General features: G+C 44.9%; 1 protein-coding gene across 1 annotated transcript in view; it reads left to right on the top strand.

Annotated features, from left to right (window-relative positions):
- The first annotated feature begins 738 nt into the window (after positions 1–738).
- The window catches only part of ARHGEF38 (Rho guanine nucleotide exchange factor 38), a 138,191-nt gene continuing 116,148 nt past the window's right edge, over positions 739–22,781 (top strand). The window contains exon 1 of the mRNA XM_033935741.1: positions 739–940. Coding sequence (XP_033791632.1) covers positions 739–940 — 202 coding nt within the window. The remainder of the gene's footprint in view (positions 941–22,781) is intronic.

Below are 22,781 nucleotides of genomic sequence, written 5' to 3'. Positions count from 1 at the left end.
GGCTACGTAATTATTAACACGATTTCCTTGTCAACCCTTCCACCACAACTTCTTTCCAAAGTTTACTTTCTTGGTCGCTTTGCATTACTCTTCCCTTGCACCTGAATGTTTGCATGATCTTTTTCCACCCTTCCCCACGCACCTGATTCATTCCCAGGAATGTAAATCTAGAGGGGAAAAAAAAAAAAAAAAAGCATGGGCATTTCAGCTCCTGCTGAGGGGAAAAGAAATTAGCAAGTGCTTGCAGCAGCAGCCGGCCTCATTAGCATACGAAAAGCTGTGCAGCAATTCGCAGGTCTCCACCTCATCGGCAGTCTTTCACAGATGTATTTATGAAGCTGGAAATAATTGAAGGATCTGTGCAGGTACTGACAAAAAAAAAAAATAATAATAATCATACTGCACAAATTAGTGCTACAGGAACCGGACTACAGCAGCGTGGCCAGGATGTGACCTTGCTGGGTTAGGTGCAAGAACAGGCCAGGCCAGGCAGGCCAAGGGTGGTTTGCAGCAGTGTGTGTGTGTGTGCATGCAGGGCTCAGGTGACAGGTTCCCCAGGCTGCAGGTACAGTGTACTATGACTTCATAGGGGCGGAGCCCTGCGACTGCCAGACCCAGGTAACAGGTGAACCGTCCTGCCCTAGACAGCTGAGCCAGCTCCGACCCACCGGTTTCCCTGCTAAATCAGGATCCAGGGCAGAGGGGAGGGGGACTTTCCTGCTCCCCCCACCATTGACAATGGAAACCAAAGAAACTCCTGGGAAGGAGCCGGTGGGAGCCAAAAGAAAAAACCTGACCTTCCTGAAGCAGAGGCTGTACATGGTAGAGCGCAGGAAGACTGACACCGTGGTGGAGAGCGGGGGCTCTGTGGAGCACGGTACCTCTGGCACCATCCGAAGAAGTCAGTCTGACCGAACCGAATACAATCAGAAATTGAAAGGTAACAAAACCACTAGCTGGCTTTCTTGAAAGTACATGTACAAATAAGGCAATCCCTTATTTTTCTTGCACTAACTTCATGGCTTTTTGGAGCAGTTTTAAGGAGCCCCACTCTTCCCGAGGTCAAAAGACCCGGATGGCTCCAAACAGCTGTTCAAAAGAGGTAGGAAGCTAGTCCAATAGGAAGTTACCACCTTGCATATATTTTTTTAACTTTTGTGTACCTGTAATGAAGTGGTCAGAGCTATCACACTGCTGATATTAAATAAAACTAAGCTTTATTAGTCAATGGAAATATAAACCTCTTCCTCAGCATAAATATACAGTACATACATTTCAGTGCACAAAGGTTTAATTGTTAACTTTATTTGTAAGTTCCATTTTTATATGAAATTTAAATGAAAAGGTGTCACAACTTACTTCTTGAACTTTATTCCTTCTTACATAGGGGATGTGTTTGTGGGTCATATAGTTCCTAGCTTAGTCAGAACCAAGAGTGAGATCTTGTGCCAGGAGCCTTTATTTGCCACCACCCAGGGTTTTTTCCTCTCCTCATTTTCACACTATTTCAGTGGTTCCCATATCTGTCCTAGATTTTCAGGATAACTACAATGACTATTCTTGTTATTCACATGCCCTGCCTCCACTGCATGCAAATGTATTTCATGCATATTCATTATGGATATTATAAGTTAACTAGATGGGGGGAGGGGAAATTGTTTTTAAAATGACAGTGATTCCCAGACCCGTTCTGGGGGACCCCCAAGGTGGTCAGGTTATCAAAATCTCCATAGGTTCTCAAGAAGTCCAGCGTTAACTGGTCCAGGGAACAAAGTTCTGGCCCTGGAGTCATAAGAACATAAGAGATGCCATACCGAGAGTGACTGAAGGTCCATCATATCCTGTTTCCAGCAGTAGCCAACCCACATCTGGCAAGACCCCAAAGAGTAAAATAGATTTTATGCTGTTTATCCTAGGAATAAGTAGTGGATTTTCCCAAGTTCATCATAATAATGGTTTATGGACTTTTGTTGTAGGAAATGATCAAATCCTTGTATAAACTCTGCTAAGCTAATTGCTTTTAACACATTCTGTGGCAACAAATTTCAGAGTTGAATTACATATTGAGTGAAGAAATATTTTCTCCATTTTGGTTTAAATCTACTACTTAGTAGCTTCAAACCGAGATCCTCCATATGATATTGCAGAGCACTGTCAATGAGCCAGCCCACTTAATTCACAAATAGATGTACTATATTTTTTCAAATGGTGATTGAATATGCCTTTAGACCAGTTATTCCTGGAGTACCCCTTTAACAAGCATGGTTTTTGGAAACCTACAGTGAATATGCATAAGAGAGATTTGCATGCCCTGTTAGACTCTCCATAGCTAATGTAATGAATGACCCAGTGCTTAGTATAGTGCAAAATAGGGATGTGCACAGGACAATTCATTTTTTCCTGATTTTCAGACTTTTTTCAGTTTGTTTTACAAGTATTTACCTTCCTAAATTCTGAGCATTATTTTGCTACTGTAGCTGAAAAGAATGTTATCTTATTTCGTTAAGTGCCAATTTGCAGAAACAAAATGCTATGTTTTGGTTTTTTTAAAAATAATTCTTTATTAATTTTTATTACTAACAAAAAGTGCAACACAATATTCACATCAGTAATAATAAATAAGCACTTAGATACAATCAGTATTAGTACAACAATATATGGCCTCCCCCCACAATTACCTTAAAGATCATCCTAAAGATGATTCACTCCCCCGGATATGTCTGAATTACATCAGTAAAAGAAGGCTAAACGAACTATAATAATTGTACAAAAGATGTTAATGGACCCCAAACTAAGTTAAATATCTTAGAATGCCCTAAAATATCGGCATTCATCTTTTCATACCTGTGGCTTAAACATAAGCTCGCCCACCAAAAGGAAAAATTAAGACGATCACAGTTTTTGAGTTATCATCTGTATGGCTACCCCAGTCATAATCAGAAAAAGCCGGCATTTATTCTATGTTTTGACATTGTTTCAGATCATCGATTGAGCCATACCCACATCATTCTCTTCTTGGTTGGGCTGAGAACTTTTCAGCAACCCCTCGTAAAGCTTTTTTAAAATACATTAAAAGTTTTTAAAATTTTATTGTTGAATTTTAATCTAGAAACAAGTACAACAAATCAGATCAAAATATGTACCATGACTCTTCAATACAGTGTAAGAAGTCACAAAAAAATTGAAATTACATTAATTTCAGCCCCTTGACCCTTGCCCGGCTTTAACAGCTTTATGCACTAATAAATAGGGCCAGCTCAACCTATGAATCAGATGAGGCCCTGGCCCAGGGCGTCAGTGATAAAGGGTGACACAATCCCAGACCAGCATCTCTCCCTCTCTCTTTCCTTCCTTCCCACAGAGGGGAAGGAAGAGAGAGGGAAAGACTCTGGATTGGGACTCAGGATTTTGGTGCTCTTTATCACCAGTGTGTGTGAGGGGGGATTTGAGATAGAGGGGGAGCTACTGGATCGGGGAGGGGGAAGGGGGGCACTGTGCAAAAGTTAGCTCCAAGTGCTACAGTCTCTTGAGCTGGCCCTGCTAATGTACTTCAATTTGTGGATAAACATATGGAAAATAGAGTTAGCATTCACTAAGGGGTTACTTTACTAAGGTGTGCTAAACTGATTTAGGGTTCCTTTTACAAAGCCACGAAAGCAATTCTCGCGTGGCAAATGCTGCGAAGCCCATTCAATTCTTATGGACTTTGCCGCATTTACCATGCTAGGAATCACTACCGAGACTTTGTAAAAGGATCCCCTGGGGGCTGATTCTAAAAATGGTGCCGTAAGGTGGTGGTAGGTGCCCTACCGCTGCCTAACTTAACTTGCTGTAATTGGTTTAATTAGCGCAGTAATTGTGCTGTTTAAAAAACAATTTAAATAATTTAAAAAAAAATTTAGGCATTGGCAAGTGCCTACCTTGATAGGCGTGGGAATCATGACTTAGCCCTGACGCTTAATGCCACCTAAAGTCAAAATCGTTCCATGGTGATGGTGAAGGGTGTGTTATTGTGGAATGTATTACCTATTGAGATCAAGCAGGTGTCCAGTGTGTTGCAATTTAGGCCCTCTTTTACTAAGGGGCGCTAACTAATTAGCGTGTGCTAATCGATTTAGCGCGCACTAAATGCTAACACGTTTAGCGCACGCTAATTTGATTAGCACGTGCTAATCGGTTAGCGCACCTTAGTAAAAGAGGGGGTGTTAGGAAATTTGTAAAGACTATCCCCTCCCTTTTATGATGCCGCATTAGGCTTTTTTACCGCTGGCCATGGTGGTAGAAGCTCCAGTGCTCATAGAATTCCTATGAGCGTCGGCACTAATACCACCACGGCTGGCAATAAAAAAAGCCTAACGCGGCTTCCTAAAAGGGGGCCTGTGTTATTTGAGAGAGAGTTTTCTTGAATGTTCTAAGACTTTTTGAATGATTTTATTATGCTTGTCTGTCTGTTATAATTTTATTATGTACATTTTATTGTACCCCGCTGCGGCTAACAAATTTTTAAATAAAATTCTCAGTCAAATTTAGGTGCCGGTAATGTAGGCCTTTAAAACCCTGGTCTAAATTAATGGCGCGTAAGTTTGATGTAAGCCGCAGTTCTGGTAATGGTGCCTGATATGCGGCGGCGCTAATTTTTTGGAGGTGTCTGCTGATGTAGGCGCCGTTTCCATAATCAAGGCCTTAGTGCATATTATAGGCCAAGCAGCCCATTGTATACCTATGGTCTGCACGGCCCTTAATCTAATCTAATCTAATCTTTAGTTTTATATCCCAGGTCATTCCCTGAGGGACTCGACCAGTTAACAAAACATTATCTTAAGACCATAGATAAACAGTCATAAAAAAGGAAGAATCAGTAAATATCAACAGAGAGTTGTCAGCTAGGGAATTATATCAATTATCAGTAAGATATAGATACGTTTTCAAGCTTTTTCTAAAACAAGTCAGCGAAGAGAGAGTTCTAATAACTGGCGGAAGCTCATTCCAAATTTTAACCATAGAGAACGGCAAAGAATATGAAAGCCTACCTAAAGTTTGGATCCCTTTAATGGCAGGGAACATTAATTTAAATTTATGTATATTTCTTGTAGACTGAAAAAATAAAAGAAAGAGGAAATAATGGGGAAAAGATCCCATATAAACTCTTAAAGGTCATATTTAAACTGGATCCTCCAATATATCGGAAGCTAGTGCAATGCCTTCAACAATGGAGTAACATGATCATATTTATTTTTTCCATAAATTATTTTGGCAGCCGTATTCTGAATGAGTTGTAATCTCTTTAAGTTGCATTTACTTAAACCTACGTAAAGGGAATTAGCATAGTCCAGGTAAGCCAGTAATTCATTAGTACACCTTAGTAAGAGGACCCCTAAATTTTTCAAGGCACGCTCACAAACCAACTGCATGGTAGTGCATACACCTCCCTAGCACAGTATAGGAGTGTCACTAATGGTCATTCCTTGTTCCCAAAGAGGGACTGAATGGTGTGGAGCTTCCAGTGACACTTGATCATAAAAGGAAGATTAGTAAAGGCAGTAACCTTGTTACATCTTGCTCTCCTGGGGCTGTCACAGTTGTACTAGGACTGCTTAGGTGAAAAAAAAAAAAGTGAAAATACTGGACAATTTACAAATGACAACTAGACAAGGAGGAAACCAGTGTGTTCAGTTCTGATCACCATATCACAAAAAAGTTATAGCAGTATTAGAAACGGTTCAAAGAAGAGCGATCAGAATGATAAAAGGGATGGACCTCCTCTCATACACGGAAAAGCTAAAGAGGTTAGGGCTTGGAAAAGAGATGACGGAAGGGAGGATATGACTGGGGTCTACAAAATCCTGAGTGGTGTAGAACGGGTAAAAGTGAATTGATTTTTGCACTTTCAAAAATTATGAGGACTAGGGGATACTCAGTCAAGTTACATGGACATACCTTTAAAATAAATAGGAAATATGTTTTCACTGAAAGAATCGCTAAGCTCTGGAACTCATTGCCAGAGGTTGTAGACTAGTAACAGCGGTTAATGTATCAGTATTTTAAAAAGTTTTGGACAATTTCCTGGAGGACAAGTCCATAGTCTGCTATTGAGACATACTTCAGAAGCCACTGCTTGTCCTGGGATTGGTAGTATGAATTGTTGCTAGTATTTGGGTTCTGCCAGGTACTTGTGACCTGAATTGGCCACTGTTGGAAACAATACTGGGCTAAAGAACCATTGATGTGACCCAGTAGCTATTCTTACGTTTTAAGACAGAAAAGGCTTCAAATACAAATAAGCACAGGTACAAATACAAAGTACTTTGTATTCCGCAACTTGTCCGAGGGCTTTGTGTAGATTACGAAAGATCTAAAAGACACTAATAATCTCTGAAAAACACATTACATAAAACTAATCAAAAATGCACAACCAAACCTTCAAGAATTTCTTAAATAGACAGGTTTTTAATAATTTATGAAATTTTAAATACAATACTTCTTGTAGCCCACAATTTTCTACATGGAATCAAATGTGGCTCAGAGTAAAAAGGTTTTACATTAGTGACTCTAGGGGCTCCTTTTACGAAGGTGCGGTAGCTGAAAAACTACCGCCTGCTCAAGAGGAGGCGTAGTGGCTAGCATGCGGGGCATTATAGCATGCGCTATTCCACGCGTTAAGGCCCTAACGCACCTTCGTAAAAGGAGCCCTAGGTTTGAGATAAGCGACTCTAACATGGATTGCTCAGGTTTGAGATACCATTGATGGGTTGGGGGATGAAGTTTCCGAAAAGTGTTTAGTGAGTACAAGGGGAAAAGGTATGTCTTTAGTTTTTTCCTGAAGTGACAGTATGTGGTGAGTTGCCTCAGATATGCAGTCAGACTGCTCCAGATGTGTGGTTCTAGAAACTCAAAGGTAGAGTTAAAAATCTTCTTCCAGTGTACTTGTTTAGAAGATGGGAATGGTATCTTGAAGCACTACGTAGACCTTGACTTGAAGAAGGTGTGTGAGACCTTAGTGTTGAATACCAGTCTGCTGGAATTCTCTCCTTAGATAGCTTTGTGGATTGTAAAAGCTAACTTGTAGTGAATCTGTTTTTTCACTGGTAACTAATGCAGTTTAAGCAGTAAAGGACTAGCTCTCTCGAAATGGCTGGATCTGAAAATTAGCCTCGCTGCTGCATTTTGGAGCATTTGTAGTCACTTCAGTTCCTTCTCTGTAAAGCCATAGTAGAGGGAGTTGCAGTTATCTAGGTAGGGCAGTAGGACAGCTTGCACTACCTTTCTAAAGCTGTCTTGGGTCAGAGCTGACATATTTGTTCTCATTTGTCTTAGTCTGAAGAAGAACTTCCTTACCAAGGTTGTGGTAACTCCCGGTACCTTAGCAGAGTTCTGCATCGTGAGCATCTCACCTGTAGGTAGCATCTTTTCTTTGCAAGGAAGTAGGTCATAGTCCCCAAACCAAAGCACCCTGGGTTTCCGTTTGTTGATCTTAAGGAAACTGGAAATTGGTCTGAGCCCACATACTCAGACTTTCAACAGTAGCCCTTATGATATGTAATGTGTTGTCCAATGATTCATTGACTATGCAGAGCATGAAAATATTGTCTGCATAGGAGAAGAGATGAACCTACGGGAAAGGGGGACTTCTACCTACTGCTCTTAGGTAGACATTGAATAGAGAGGGTGAAAGCGGGGAGCCCTGTGGGACCTCACAGAGGTACTTCCAGTTTGGGGATTTGTTTCCGCTTTCCACACAGTTCACATCTAATCTCTGCACGAAGAAAGTTCCAGCGTTTAACTGCTTGATGGTGAAAAGATGCATGAAAAACTCCTTTACCCTTAGGGTTACCATATGGCTCCAGAAAAAGGAGTAAAACCCGAATGTCTCAGTCTTTCCTTCATACTTCTATTGCTTTCAATGTAATGTAAAACCTGGATGTCTCAATCCGTCCTCCTTTTTCTGGAGCCATATGGTAACCCTTTATAGTGAATCTCTTTCGCAGAAGGAAAGAGCAGAGAGAAATTATTCCTAGTCCGTAAATATGTACCTAGAAACAACTGTGGAAGATAACTGGGAGCATTACCATTAATAATTCTAAAAACAATAAGAAGAAGTTTGAACTGACAAAGTGTATAAATCAGAGAGGCAAAAAATGCCAGAATGAATGAATTAAAAATATTTTGCTTTTGCTATTTACAAATGGCAAACATTACTGATAAGGATTCTGTGCTTCTCTTCCCTCTGCTCCTTAAAGAGCTTGTCCACCATAATTGCCCATTGTAAGATTAAGAAAACCATTGTGTTCTAATTCTGCTGATGGTTTGACTAAAGCTGTTTTTAAAGGTTTTTCCCTACTGTTTGTAGCTTCTTATCTCAATTGGTAAAGTAATTAAAGCAGTCTTTGAAATACTAATTGATACTACTTACTGCCATTGCTTTGCTTATGGAGTCTTAGAAGGTTAAGCCTTAATTTTCTCAGATAAAGGGGCCCATTGAAATCCTTCCTAAAACCCATCAGTTTCCATATCCTGATTCTCCCTGGGCATGGCCTTGTTTTGCAACCAGGTTCTATAATAATCAGGTTCCTGAACCTCACAAAAAGCTCCCAGAGCCTCTTATGTGACTTGTCTTTGTGTCTGAGCTTGATCGTGAACACCATGAAGCAGGGTTGTTGGGGTTTTTTTTAAACGTGTCCATGCAGTGCTGTGTGTACTTTATTCTAGAATTAAATAAACAGATATTTAAAACAAGAAAGGCCGGAGCTCACTAACCAACCTCCAGATATAGAAGTAATCTAATTGGCACGTCTAGTAGGTGCATGAATTACTAACAAATTACATTACATTAGTGACTTTTATTCCGCCATTACCTTGCGGTTCAAGGCGAATTACATAGGAAGTTATCTGGACGATTCCAGAAGAGATTATATAGTTGAGCGGGTTACTTCGGGGGATTGAGATGCTTCCTGCGGAGTTAGTTTGTCTTGATAGATTTCTTGAATAGCAGAGTTTTTATTTCTTTTCTGAAATAATGGGGGGAGAAAGAGAAAACTATTGCGGCACAAGAAGAGGTGTGTTAGAATTGTTCTTGGGTCGGAAGGAAGGAGAGCATAACTCAGGACAGAAGTTGGGGCAGAGTACAGACTGAGTTGGGAGGGGAACTGAAATGAGGGGGGGTGGAGGATATACTCTGGGTCATTGTGAACGAAAGCTTATGACTCTATAGTTCAACTCCAGTGGAGCAGAAAGCCCAAATGGAACATATGAAGAAAACTGCTTGACCAGAAAAAAAAAAAGAGAAAACAGGTTTTCTGTTGAGGTTTGCATATAATCAGAGATCTGGACAATTCAAGCGTGTTACTGTGTGTGCACTATATTTTCCACAGAGAAGTGATTCACTCACAAGTTCTAGATAAATCCGTCAGTTTCTGAAAATAAAAGAGATTATCATAAACAAACAACACAAAATAAAATAAGGTGATATCTTTTTGTTGAACTAGCATTGATTAGCTTTCAAGAGCCAATACTCTTCCATCAGTTTTTGAGTGAATGTGTAATGCTGGTTGACTCCCAGTGAAACTCACTATATGTTATTTGCCTGCATCCATCAACCCTAGATACCAGGGCAGAAGTAAAGTACAGCTGGGGGGGTGGGGGGGAGAACCTTCAAGGGGAAGGGATTCTGTTTGGGGGGAGGGGATTGAAGTCTTCATTAGGGCTATGGGTGATGATTTGGGGGAGAGTCTTCAATGGGGGATGCGAGCTATGATCAAAGAGGCTGGCGTAGGACTGGGAGGATTAAGTAAGGGTACTCATTGAGGAGGGGGGAGTATCAAGAGCTCTGGTCTGTCTTTTAAGCTGCGATCTAGAAGCATTGGACCACAAATTTGAGGTCTGCTGCTAGGCAGTAAAATAACCCCAGATTTTAGTTGTGATATAGCATTTATATAGCATTTGCATCATATTGCTGTGTATCCAGCAATGACTTAATTAATTCTGCATTAGGGCATTACAGCCTGCATTAGTGCCCTGTAGGTTAGGTTAAGGGGGAAATAATGTGGGTTATTGCCCTAACACATCTTCATTAACACATTTATTCAACAGAATAATACTGACACTATGGCCTAGATTCACTAAACTTACCGATCTGGATCGTTGTTGGGCGATTCTTGGCCGAGTTTTGCCGAGCGACCAATTCATTACAGATTCTACATGCAAATGATCTGGTCAGACGCATGCTCTATAGCGATCCCACTGTTCGCTGTAAGAGCGATCGAAACGCATGCGCAGAGTATCCTTGTTGTTTATTGATGCAATTTACGCGTGCGCTAGCTCTTCGCCCTTACTACGTAGTTAGTGGGTGGGGTTTATTCTCGCACGTCATTAGCGGCAAAGCACAAGCGACCTCAAAAGAAAGGAGGAGGGGTGGCTGCCGTACGAGTTGGACATTTTTAAAAAGGAATGGTTTGTGACCGACGCAGTGAATTATTTTGTGTAGTCAGAACATGCTTTAAATCCGTGGGTTAAAAACCACGGGCTTGCTATGCGCTTTTTAAAGAATATGTAAAAAAGGAATTCTTATGCATATGTAAAGATATTTTACAGTTTTATTTTTAATTTTGATGGTTGTTTTATATGGGGTTGTAACCTCGATACTGATATTTCAGGGAGGAAGAGGGCAGGAGAGTTGGCAAGGATAGTAAGCGACTGGTCCTCAGCAATCGCTTCTTTTTGGATCGGCAAACTCAATCAGTGTTTCTTCTTCTGCTTAGTGAATTGATGGCTTCCTACTTTTGCATGCCATTTCCCCTCATTTGCATGGGTGGATCAGATCGGAGATTGATCGGGCAGCAGTTTAGTAAATTGGGTTGGAGGGGTTGGTGAACGATCGCAAAACCAGTAAAACTGGTTTTGCAATCGTCGGGACAGGATCGGAAGGTTTAGTGAATCTAGCTCTATGAGACATTAGTGATGCTTAAAGGTAATACAGCTCCCAGTTTTTCACACCCAGCAGTATAATCTTTCTGTCACTTATTACTTTTCACCTCATTCCTCCTTTTTTAAGATCTATTGACTTTATTAGCATACAGTACTTGCATATTTCCAGGCTCAATATTCATCTGTAACTGAGCAGTGTTTATCCCAGGACAAGTAGGCAGCATATTCTTAACGCATGGGTGACGTCACCGACGGAGCCCCGGTACGGACCTTTTTAACTAGAAAGTTCTAGTTGGCCGCACCGCGCATGCGCGAGTGCCTTCCCGCCCGACGGAGGAGAGCGTGGTCCCCAGTTTCTTCGTTTCCGCGGAGCGAAGAAGACGCATGTGTTTTCAACGGCCGTTGAAAAACTAATTTTTGCCTTCCCGCTCGCGTATTTCTTCACTTTTTTTCCCTTTTTTCTTATTGGATTCCCTTTATTTTTGTTTTCAAAAAAAAAACAAAAACAACTTGTCGAGTTTTCTTTATTTTTTCAGGCCGGCCCTGGCGGGGCCTGTTGCCACCATACAGGCCTCCGGGTTCGATTTTGCGGAGGCCGTGTTTCCATTCATGCCCCCTCAACCGGGTTTTAAGAAGTGCCAGCGGTGTGCACTCCCTCACCGACCCACACAATTGGTGCCTCCAGTGCTTGGGTCCAGAGCATCGGGCTGACACCTGCACCCGCTGTGCTATGCTTAAAAAGCGTACTTTGAAAAATCTGCAGATCCAACAAAATATTTTGTTTGGTACCAGATCTGCCATGGAACTGGCTGCGACGTCGACAGCACCACAAAAGTCGGCACCGACGACATCGACACCACCGGACCCTTCCTCGGGGTCGTTGGGCCTTTGTAAGCCGGCTAAGAAGCCTCCCACTTCCCTTGAGCGCCCTCCTGCCACGGTTGCGACACCGGCCCTCCCGGCACCGCACCGGCCCCGCAAACGCTCCGCTCCGATCTCGGTGAGTGCCTCATTATCGGCCTCCTCATCGCCGGAGCGTAGAGCGGCACCTATGGTACCGAAGAAGAAAAAAGCGGTACCGGTGCCTCCCCTGGACGACCGCATCGCGGCCATACTCCAAACACAGTTACAGGAGCAGCTGCAACAACAGCTCCAACAACTGTTGCCGGCGTTGCTGGCACCGCACCTTCCGGTACGGGACCGGTCCGAGCCTCACACTGTCCCATCGGTGTCGACCCCCTCAGTACCGATTAATACTTCCATGCCGGTGCTCTTGGCAGAAACACCTGCAGTACATACCCGTGATGCTGCCGACCCTGTCCGGTCCCAGGAACGACATCGGTCTTCCTCACCCGGTACAGCCTCGGTGCGCTCAGGCAAATCTCCTTCAAAGACCCGCCATGCCGAGCCCTCCACACCGATGTCCAAACGTACGCACCCCGACGTTAGGGACCCAGATTTGTGGGAAGACTCCCCTCACGGTACCGAGGAGGACGCTTCGTCAACCGATGAAGAACCCTCCATGACCGACACCGTCTCCAAACCAGAGCAATCCTCTTTCTCCAAATTCCTTAGGGAGATGTCAGCAGCTCTTTCCATTCCCTTAGAGTCCAACTCTAAAAAGTCTCAGGCTTTCCTCGATGCCCTAGACTTTGAGCAACCTCCCAAAGAATTTCTGAAGTTGCCCGTCCACGACATCTTACGGGAAACTTTCTATAAAAACTGGGAAGCTCCTCTCACGGTTCCTGGAGCCCCTCGTAAATTGGATAGCTTGTACCGGGTTATTCCAATCCCAGGATTTGATAAGCCTCAATTGCGCCACGAGTCCCTCCTGGTGGAATCTACTTTGAAAAAATCTCAGGGTTCCAGTGTATATGCCTCCACCCCTCCTGGCAGAGAGGGAAAAACCATGGATAAATTTGGTAAGCGCCTTTTCCAAAATGCCATGTTAGCCAATAGAGCCAACAACTACACCTTCCACTTCTCCTTCTACATGAAGCATCTGGTGCAACAGCTCTCCTCCTTACAGAAATACCTTCCTGAACGTAAGGTCCCTCTTTTCCAGCAACATATTTCCAGCCTCCTCCAACTCAGGAAATTCATGGTTCGCTCCACTACGACTCATTTGAGCTGACCTCTCGTGCATCTGCCATGGCGGTGGCCATGCGACATTTGGCATGGCTGAGAGTCTCTGACCTGGACATTAACCACCAGGACCGCCTGGCTAACGCACCTTGTCTGGGTGATGAACTCTTCGGAGAGTCCCTGGACTCAACAACCCAGAAACTCTCAGCACATGAGACCAGGTGGGACACTCTGATTAAACCTAAAAAGAAGACTCCACCTGCTCGCACCTACAGACAGCAGTCTTCCTACCAGCACAGGTTCTCGGCCAGACCTCTCAACCCGCCTCAACAGCAGCCTCGCCGACCTCGTCAACAGCATCAATCTCAGGCTCGCTCACAGTCTCACCAACCTGCCAAGCCTCTCCCTCCGTCAAAACCATCTCAGCCCTTTTGACATTTTCCTCCAGGGCATAGCCAGTCTCCCATCATCATTGCCTCTTCCTCAGCCTATCGGAGGTCGCCTCCAAATCTTCCTCAGCCGTTGGGAGGTCATCACATCAGACCAATGGGTCCTCAACATCATTCGCCACGGCTACTCTCTCAACTTCCAGACTCTTCCACCAGACAATCCTCCCGTAGAGTCTGCTTCTCACTCCTCCCAAACCCCCCTCCTCCTGAGGGAGGTCCAATCCCTCCTTCTTCTCAATGCCATCGAAGAGGTGCCTCCGGCCCAAAGGGGTCAGGGATTCTACTCCCGCTACTTCCTGGTTCCCAAGAAGACAGGAGACCTTCGTCCCATCCTCGATCTCAGGGACCTCAACAAGTGTCTGGTCAAGGAGAAGTTCAGAATGCTCTCCCTTGCCACGCTTTACCCTCTTCTCTCTCAACACGACTGGCTATGTTCCCTGGACCTCAAAGAGGCCTACACTCACATCCCAATCAATCTGACTTCACGTCGCTACCTACGGTTTCAGATACAGCACCGTCACTATCAGTACAAAGTGCTACCTTTTGGCATTGCTTCATCGCCCAGGGTGTTCACCAAGTGCCTTATTGTGGTGGCGGCCTTCCTCAGGTCTCACAACCTCCAGGTGTTCCCCTACTTGGACGATTGGTTGGTGAAAGCACCTACGTCTCCACTTGTGCTACAAGTCACTCATCACACCATCTCTCTCCTCCATCTCCTGGGGTTCGAGATCAACTACCCCAAGTCGCATATGCTTCCCACACAGCGACTTCAGTTCATTGGAGCAGTTCTCGACACCACACTAATGAGGGCATTTCTCCCCTCCGACCATCAACGAACCCTGCTCCACCTCTGTTGTCAGGTGCTCCTTCATCACTCCATTCCTGCCCGACAGATGATGGTCCTCCTGGGCCACATGGCCTCAACGGTCCATGTGCTTCCTCTGGCGCGACTCCACCTCAGGACACCTCAATGAACTCTTGCCAACCAATGGTCACAGACCACGGATCTTCTTTCTCATCCCATCTCTGTGACATCGTCTCTTCAGCAATCTCTTCAATGGTGGTTGAACTCCTCAAATCTTTCTAGGGGTCTACTCTTTCATCTACCCCCTCACTCCATGATCGTAACCACGGACGCCTCCCCCTATGCGTGGGGAGCTCACCTGGGAGATCTACGCACCCAGGGACTCTGGACCCCTCAGGAGCGTCAACATCACATCAATTTCCTGGAACTCAGAGCCATGTTCTATGCTCTCAAGGCCTTCCAGCACCTTCTCTGCCCTCAGGTTCTTCTCCTGTGCACAGACAATCAAGTCGCCATGTACTATATAAACAAGCAAGGCGGCACCGGATCTCACCTCCTTTGTCAGGAGGCTCTCCACATCTGGACCTGGGCCACGGCCCGCAATCTCTTCCTCAAGGCTGTCTATATCCAGGGCGAACAGAACTCCCTGGCCGACAATCTCAGCCGCATCCTTCAACCTCACAGGTGGACTCTGGACCCTTCAACACTCCACTCCATCTTTGCTCGCTGGGGCACTCCGCAGGTGGACCTCTTTGCAGCACCTCACAACCATCAGCTGCCCCAGTTCTCTTCTCTCCTCATCGTCTGACCACAGATGCATTCCTTCTCGACTGGACGGATCAGTTCCTCTATGCCTTTCCTCCACTACCTCTGATGTTGCGGACGTTATCCAAACTCCGCAGGGACAGGGCCACCATGATTCTCATCGCTCCTCGGTGGCCTCGCCAACACTGGTTCTCCCTCCTGCTTCAGCTCAGCTCCAGGGAGCCCATTCCTCTTCCTGTGTTTCCTACTCTACTTACGCAGCAACGTCAGTCTCTACTGCATCCCAATCTGTCTTCACTCCACCTGACAGCTTGGTTTCTCTCGGGCTGACCTCTCCAGAGAATCTGTCTCAGCCTGTCCGTCGCATTTTGGATGCCTCCAGGAAACCGGCCACCCTCCAATGTTACCATCAGAAGTGGACCAGGTTCTCCTCTTGCTGTCTACTGCATCATCACGATCCCACCTAATTAGCGGTGGAAACTGTACTGGACTATTTGCTCTCTCTGTCCGATGCTGGCCTCAAGTCTACCTCAATCAGAGTCCACCTCAGTGCCATCACTGCGTTTCATGAGCCTATCCTCGGAAAACCTCTCACAGCTCATCCACTGGTTTCCCGGTTCATGAGAGGCCTCTTCAATGTCAAACCGCCTCTGAAGTCTCCTCCTGTCGTCTGGGACCTGAATGTGGTTTTATCAGCCCTCATGAAACCCCCTTTTGAGCCTCTTGCCACAACTTCGCTCAAACCTCTAACCTGGAAGGTGCTTTTCCTCATTGCCATCACCTCTGCCAGGAGGGTTAGTGAGATGCATGCACTGGTCGCCGATCCACCGTTCACTGTTTTTCACCATGACAAGGTGGTTCTGCGTACCCATCCTAAATTCCTTCCCAAGGTGGTCTCGGCTTTTCACCTCAACCAGTCCATTGTGTTGCCTGTCTTTTTCCCTAAACCCCATTCTCATCCTGGGGAACAGGCGTTGCACATGCTGGATTGTAAGCGTGCCCTTGCATACTACCTTGACCGTACCAGGGCTCACCGCTCGTCCCCTCAGCTCTTTCTGACCTTCGATCCTAACCGTCTAGGTCGTCCTGTCTCTAAACGGACGCTTTCCAACTGGCTTGCTGCCTGTATCGCGTTCTGTTATGCTCGGGCCGGTCTCTCACTGGAAGGTGCTGTCACAGCCCACAGGGTCAGGGCTATGGCTGCTTCTGTGGCTTTCCTCCGTTCCACGCCCATCGAGGAAATCTGCAAGGCTGCCACTTGGTCCTCAGTTCACACGTTCACTACTCACTACTGTCTGGATGCCTTCTCCAGACGGGATGGACACTTCGGCCAATCTGTGTTACAAAATTTATTTTCCTAATGGCCAACCATCCCTCCTCCCTCTCTGTTAGCTTGGAGGTCACCCATGCGTTAAGAATATGCTGCCTGCTTGTCCTGGGATAAAGCACAGTTACTTACCGTAACAGGTGTTATCCAGGGACAGCAGGCAGATATTCTTACGTCCCACCCTCCTCCCCGGGTTGGCTTCTTAGCTGGCTTATCTTAACTGGGGACCACGCTCTCCTCCGTCGGGCGGGAAGGCACTCGCGCATGCGCGGTGCGGCCAACTAGAACTTTCTAGTTAAAAAGGTCCGTACCGGGGCTCCGTCGGTGATGTCACCCATGCGTTAAGAATATCTGCCTGCTGTCCCTGGATAACACCTGTTATGGTAAGTAACTGTGCTATTTGTATTATATTTGCACCAATAATTAAACTTTTAATTTTTTTTTCATTTGCTATTTTATTGAGATGTGGCACTGTTGAGAGTTTGTTTAATTGGTTTACTCTGTATCTATGCTTTTGGGCCCTGGTTTAAACCGGTCCATTAAGAAACTAGAAATGGGAGAGTATATTGCTCCGGAGAGGGGATCAAAGGCAGTATTAGCGCCAGTAATATTTGACTGGAGAGCAAAGTGTTAAATCATTTGGGGGTTCTTTTACTAAGCTGTGCTAGAAAGTAGCCTGCACTATTTTTAGAGCATGGGTTCCTCGCACACTGGGGCAACTTCTAGTGCGGCCGTGCAGTGTCCACAATATCTTGTTTCCTGTTAATGGCCACACATTAATTTTCCAATTAGTGCATGGCCATTAGCATGCAGACACTTACTGCCACCTATTTTGTAGGTGATAGGGGCTCCTGTGTAATTCTGCACTAATCAGTTAGGTCTGGATCCTCGAACTGGCGCTGATATCGGCAGCCGCCTGAAAAGTGGCCGCCGATCGCATGTCAATCATGTATGAGCGAGAGAAACCAAAGAAACATTGTGGAGAGACGATGTTCTTGAAATGGACTTTATTAAAAATGCAATCCACATAAACACCTTAAGGACCTAGTCCGCTGGGAGCGATGGACCCAAAACGGTCCATGTTTCGACAAACGAGTCTTCCTCAGGGGTTCCTGCTAGTCCTAGGTGGAAGATACGTGGAAAGGCTAAACAATCCAAAAATACAATTGCGCAGGAGCTCCGCACAACAGCAGCGCCCATTAAAAAAAATATATTTTAATGGCAGTCAGGGAGATCAGGGGCTGCTGGCTGAGCTTCGGATGGACTTTTTGTTTTTTAATGGGCTCAGCTGTTGTGCATGGGTTGTGCATACACACAACATCCACCCAGCAGCTGCGCCCTTTTTTTTAAAATAAAGCCCCGCATGCAACTGTCGTTCTCCTTCCTTCTGCCCAGCTGAGGTGGCTCCGGAGCCGCGAATGAGCTGAGGCGACAGCTGCCATTCTGCCAGTTCACTAATCGCAGTTCTGGAGCCACTATCAGCTGGGCAGAGGGAAGGAGAACGGCAACTACAGGAAAGGAGGAGGAGTTGTGCCTTACAATTGCTCTTCTGAGCAAGCACTAGGCACAGTTCCTCCCCTGTTTATCGGGGCTGTTCTGCACAAATAGCACACATATAATTTGCATATTGCGCTGAGCATCACCCGATAAAGAAAAATCGCTCAAACCATGGTATTTAATAACATGGTGTCAGAGCTTTGAGCATCGGAGCACTACAGCTGACCTTGTAACTGTTGTTACTCTATGTACCTGACTCAGCTTCTGTAACTACTTCTTAAAGACTTGTCACTTCTGTACAAAACAGAATGTGATGATGGCTGGGTGCAATAAGCAGAAGTGGCCTTAATCACAGTAGAACAGGAGCTGGGGGCAGCAGTCATTGTTCTGCCCAGCAAGAGGGGAGGCAATGACAGCAAGGAGCATGTTTGGATTGGGCAGCAAGGAAGAATGGAAGAACTAGATCTAAAACTGTCAAAGTGGAAATCTCAGCTTTTAAGTTTTATCTTTGATGACATCAGCAACAAAAAGAAATGTACAAGGTCTACACCAATTTAAGAAAAAGAGAAAATGTCAAAGAAAAGTATTTTAAAGAGAAACAGGACACCTACTGTCGAATTCTGTAAAAAGCGCTCAGAAATTGTGCATGAATTTGGGCACACTCCCAAATTGTGTGCAATTTAATTGAATAATGAGGCAATTAATTTTAATTTAAAAATTACACTCGTAAATTTAGGTATAGGCTCCGCATCCAAATTTTACATGTGAGTCAAAAGAGGGAACATGGAAATGGAGGGTCATGGGCAGAACAGGGGAGTTCCTTCAATTTTCTAGCACAGTAGAATAAAGGGGATCCGTGCCTAATTTAGGCACAAGGATTTACACCCATTTTAGGTGGTACAAACAGCAGCATAGCGAGGAAAGGAGGCAGCCTGAGCGGTGGAGCCCGGTATTGCCGTGCTTTCTGGCTCCATGCACTCTTCCCTGTTGCACCCCCCTCCACCCCTGCATACTGCGACCAGGAAGTGACATCAGAAGGAGAGCTCAGGCCAGCAGCAGCTAGGAGATGCTGTTCTCTGCCACTGATGATTTTGAAGAGGTGGGTGGGCGGAGAGGTGCTGGCACCCCCACCAAGACGGTGCCCAGGATGGTATTCCAAGTTTACCAAGTTTCTAAGTTTATTCAATACTTGATTACTGTCCATCATCTAGTACCTAGATGGTTTCCAATGCTAAAAACAAAAAATTAAAATTAAAACAAGATACAAAATATATTCAAGTTCAATGGGTAAGACATAGGGCTCCTTTTACGAAGGTGTGCTAGGGCCTTAATGCACAGATGAGCAGGCGGTAGATTTTCAGCTAGCATGCGCTAATCCGGTGCGTGCGATAAAACCGCTAGCGTACCTTCGTAAAAGGAGCCCATAGACAAACAAAAACAAGCGGATCAAGAGGGAGGTGAGAGCAAAACACATCGAGATAAAATAAAAGGGTGGTAAATGGGGAGGGAAAAACCATAGGGGTGGGGGATAGCGCTTCCTCTCCATTCCCCCTCGCCATGCCCCTGGGTGCATATGGACATGCCTAAGAACATAACATAAGAACATAAGCGTTGCCTCTGCCGGGTCAGACCAGGGGTCCATCGTGCCCGGCAATCCGCTCCCGCGGCGGCCCCCCAGGTCCATGACCTGAAAGTGTTCCCTACCTAACCTAAAATATCCATACCCTATTCGCTCAATGTCCTGTAAGGTAAACCTCTATCTGTACCCTGTTATCCCCTTCGATTCCAGGAAGTCATCCAGTCCCTTTTTGAACCCCAGAATTGTACTCTGTCCTATCACCTCTCCGGGAAGCGCGTTCCAGGTGTCCACCACCCTCTGAGTGAAGAAGAACCTCCTTGCATTCGTTATGAATCTGTCTCCTCTCAGTTTTTCTGAATGACCTCTTGTTTTAGTTGTCCCTGCTAGTCTAAAGAATCTGTCCCTCTCCACCTTCTCTATGCCTAAAGTTAGGTGTGATTTCTGTGAATAGGCACTAAACCAAGCCTAACTTTTAGTGCTGTTTATAGACTAGTGCTCAGCATTTTGTTCTGGTGCCAATTTTTTTTTTTTTTTACAGTCTGTATTGGCCCTCAAAATGTGGAAAAAATCTTTATGATATGAGTGAAGCTAATCAATAATTACAATCAATCAGTCGATCAGTGCTGCACTCTTACACTCAATCAAAAAAGTTGAGACCAACATGGAGACCAACATGGAGATAGTGATGTGATGGTTTAAATGGGGATGTTCCTTAAGACAGCTCTCTGGCGAGGCGCTGAATTCATGTCAGAGCCCCAAGTTTTCTATATAAGATAAGTCATTAAGATTAATGAATTTATTTATCACAAGATAGTTAAACAATGACCGATGAGGAGGCTGGCTACGGTATAACTTCAGCTTTATATGAAATATGACACTGGAGTGTAGCCGCTGAGCTCATAAAAATCAAAAGTACTTTGTATTCCAGATATTTATTTATTATATTCTAAAAGTTTATTTATCAATGAACTATACAAAAAAACTTTTTTGATTGAGTGTAAGAGTGCAGCACTGATCAACTGATTGTAATTTTTTTTTTTTTTTAGGCACCATATATACAATCTAGCCCATAGTGGATAATTCTATAACTTGGCATCCCAAGTTAGGCACCACATGCTGAGCGCCAGTTCATTAATGGCATCAAGATGGTATCATAGAATAATGCAAGTTCGCATTGATGTGCCTATATTCAGGCATGACCACTTACACAAAGTCTATAGCTGGTGTACATTTGTGCACCTAAGGGTGCCTTGCAGTGTGCCTAACTTGTAGTAGTCTATAAGTTATGGTCCTTTCTCCTTATTTGCGGTGGTACAGTTCCCAAACATTTCGCAAGCTGTGAAATTGCGAATAATGAAGTGCTAAGTCTATGGGAAAATAGAGGTTAGGTTCCAGCAATATACATTGTGTCTCAAAACTGTAAAAAGTAAACAGTGGATCCTATTGGAAAAATAGAGGTAGGGTCCTGCATGGGACAGCACTTTGGAGTAGATGCTTGTAATTCATTCTCTGGACACCTGGGGGCCATATCTGGAAGCAAACGCCAGACTGTGAAGTGAAAATGAAAGCAAAGAAAGCTGGTTTTTTAAGAGCAGGTCCACCAAACATCTAATGTAGGAGTAACGGTTATCAGATTACCGGTTACCAGACGTCCGGACAGCTTTTCAAAACCCGGTGCTTTGTCCGGGTTTTTAAAAGCTTTCCTTCGGGTAAGAGGGCATCAGCGCATGCGCGGATGTCCTGCCCGACGAGAGCAGGCAGTGGGGGGGGGGGGGGGGGGGCGGGCTTGGGGTCTGGATTTTCAGACAGAAAATCTGGTAACCCTAATCTAATAGAAATCTAATAGAAATCTCCTCTCATCTCTTTAGAACAGTGTTCATTACCATGCCTGGTGGCCCCCCTCAACCCTAAATTCATATCTCTGATTTACTTCCCAAATGTACCTGGAAACTTGCTGCTAGGGATGCCCTGGAACAGCTATTTTATCATGCTACTGCACTGCGCAGTTATCACAGACCGATGGCAATGTTGGCACTAGAGGCGACTAGCACCAGCGTTAGCACAGAGGACCGGATTCTGTATAGGACGCCCAGTCTCAGAAGCCACCTAAGCAGCTTTTGAGAATTGCACATGGGCGTCCTATAGAGAATCGTGTCTGTTCTTATGGACAGACGCCTAAGCCTGCCTTATAACCTGATTCTCTAACCATGTCACAGGCGCCAGTTAGAAAATCGGGTTGCTGCTGAACTTATCACAGCAAGGGATCTCCCTGCTGCAATAAGTTTAGCGACAACCCGTTTCCCACCCCCCCTCCGAAGACTAAGGGCAGGACGGGGTATGGTTAAGGGTGATTAAGGTTTTGCATGTAGGTGCCTAAGTTAGCTAGTATTTAGGCCAAGAAAACTCTGGCATACACAGGGGTGCCTAAAGTTTTGATGCCTACCAGCTCTTAAGTCCAATTTAGACACCGCTGGTATAATTCTATAAACCTAACTTAAGATTGGCGTGCGCTATGCACTGCATTCCCTGGCGCCTATGTTGTAGGTGCCATATATAGAATCAGGGCCTCAGTGTTTAAAAAAACACTCACCACCCCCATCTGAATGCAGACCCAATTATTAAGAACAGAAGAATAACTCCACTGGGTCAGACCAATGGTCCATCAAGCTTAGTAGCCCGTTCTCACGGTGGCCTATCCAAGTCACTAGTACCTGGCCAAAACCCAAGGAGTAGCAACATTCCATGCTACCGATCCAGGACAAGCAGTGGCTTCCCCCATTGTCTTTACCCGTATGTGTCATATTTTTCTGATACACAAATACCCCACTCTGACAAATTATACTAAACACTGTGGTGTACAAGCTTAACGCATAACACACCACGTTATCCAAAATGAGCCTCAGAGCTGGAGGCACGGCGATTCACGCCAGAGCCCCTGTATTATTCAGCTAATCAGCTGACCTGCTTCAATCATCGGCTCCTCTTCTGTTTCATATTTTTAAAAGAAATGTTAGGGTCATACATGACTAAAAGTAGAATTATGCTGTTCTATAACAAATATAACAGGGCTCTGAGGGAAGTTGCATCATTATGCAGAGATGCTATTTATAGGGCAGAGCTGGGATAATCAGGGTTACTTTTAATATTTACCATCCTGATGATGCTACTACATCTCCTCCACAAAGAGCTTGCAATCTAAGCGGGTCGCTCAGGCAAGGCATACGCAAACTAGGCACATGTCTAAGGCCCAGAGACCTGTCACGTCTCCTGCCTGTGAATGGTAAACTTCTGACACATATGGGATACTTGTGGCCAGGGTAGGGTTGCCAACTAGTCGTTGTCATTAAGGGAGGC

Source organism: Geotrypetes seraphini, chromosome 1 (genome assembly GCF_902459505.1).
Source record: "Geotrypetes seraphini chromosome 1, aGeoSer1.1, whole genome shotgun sequence".
NCBI classification, from domain to species: domain Eukaryota; kingdom Metazoa; phylum Chordata; class Amphibia; order Gymnophiona; family Dermophiidae; genus Geotrypetes; species Geotrypetes seraphini.
The sequence above is the reverse complement of the archived record's forward strand: the minus strand, read 5'-3'. Positions and strand labels throughout refer to the sequence as shown.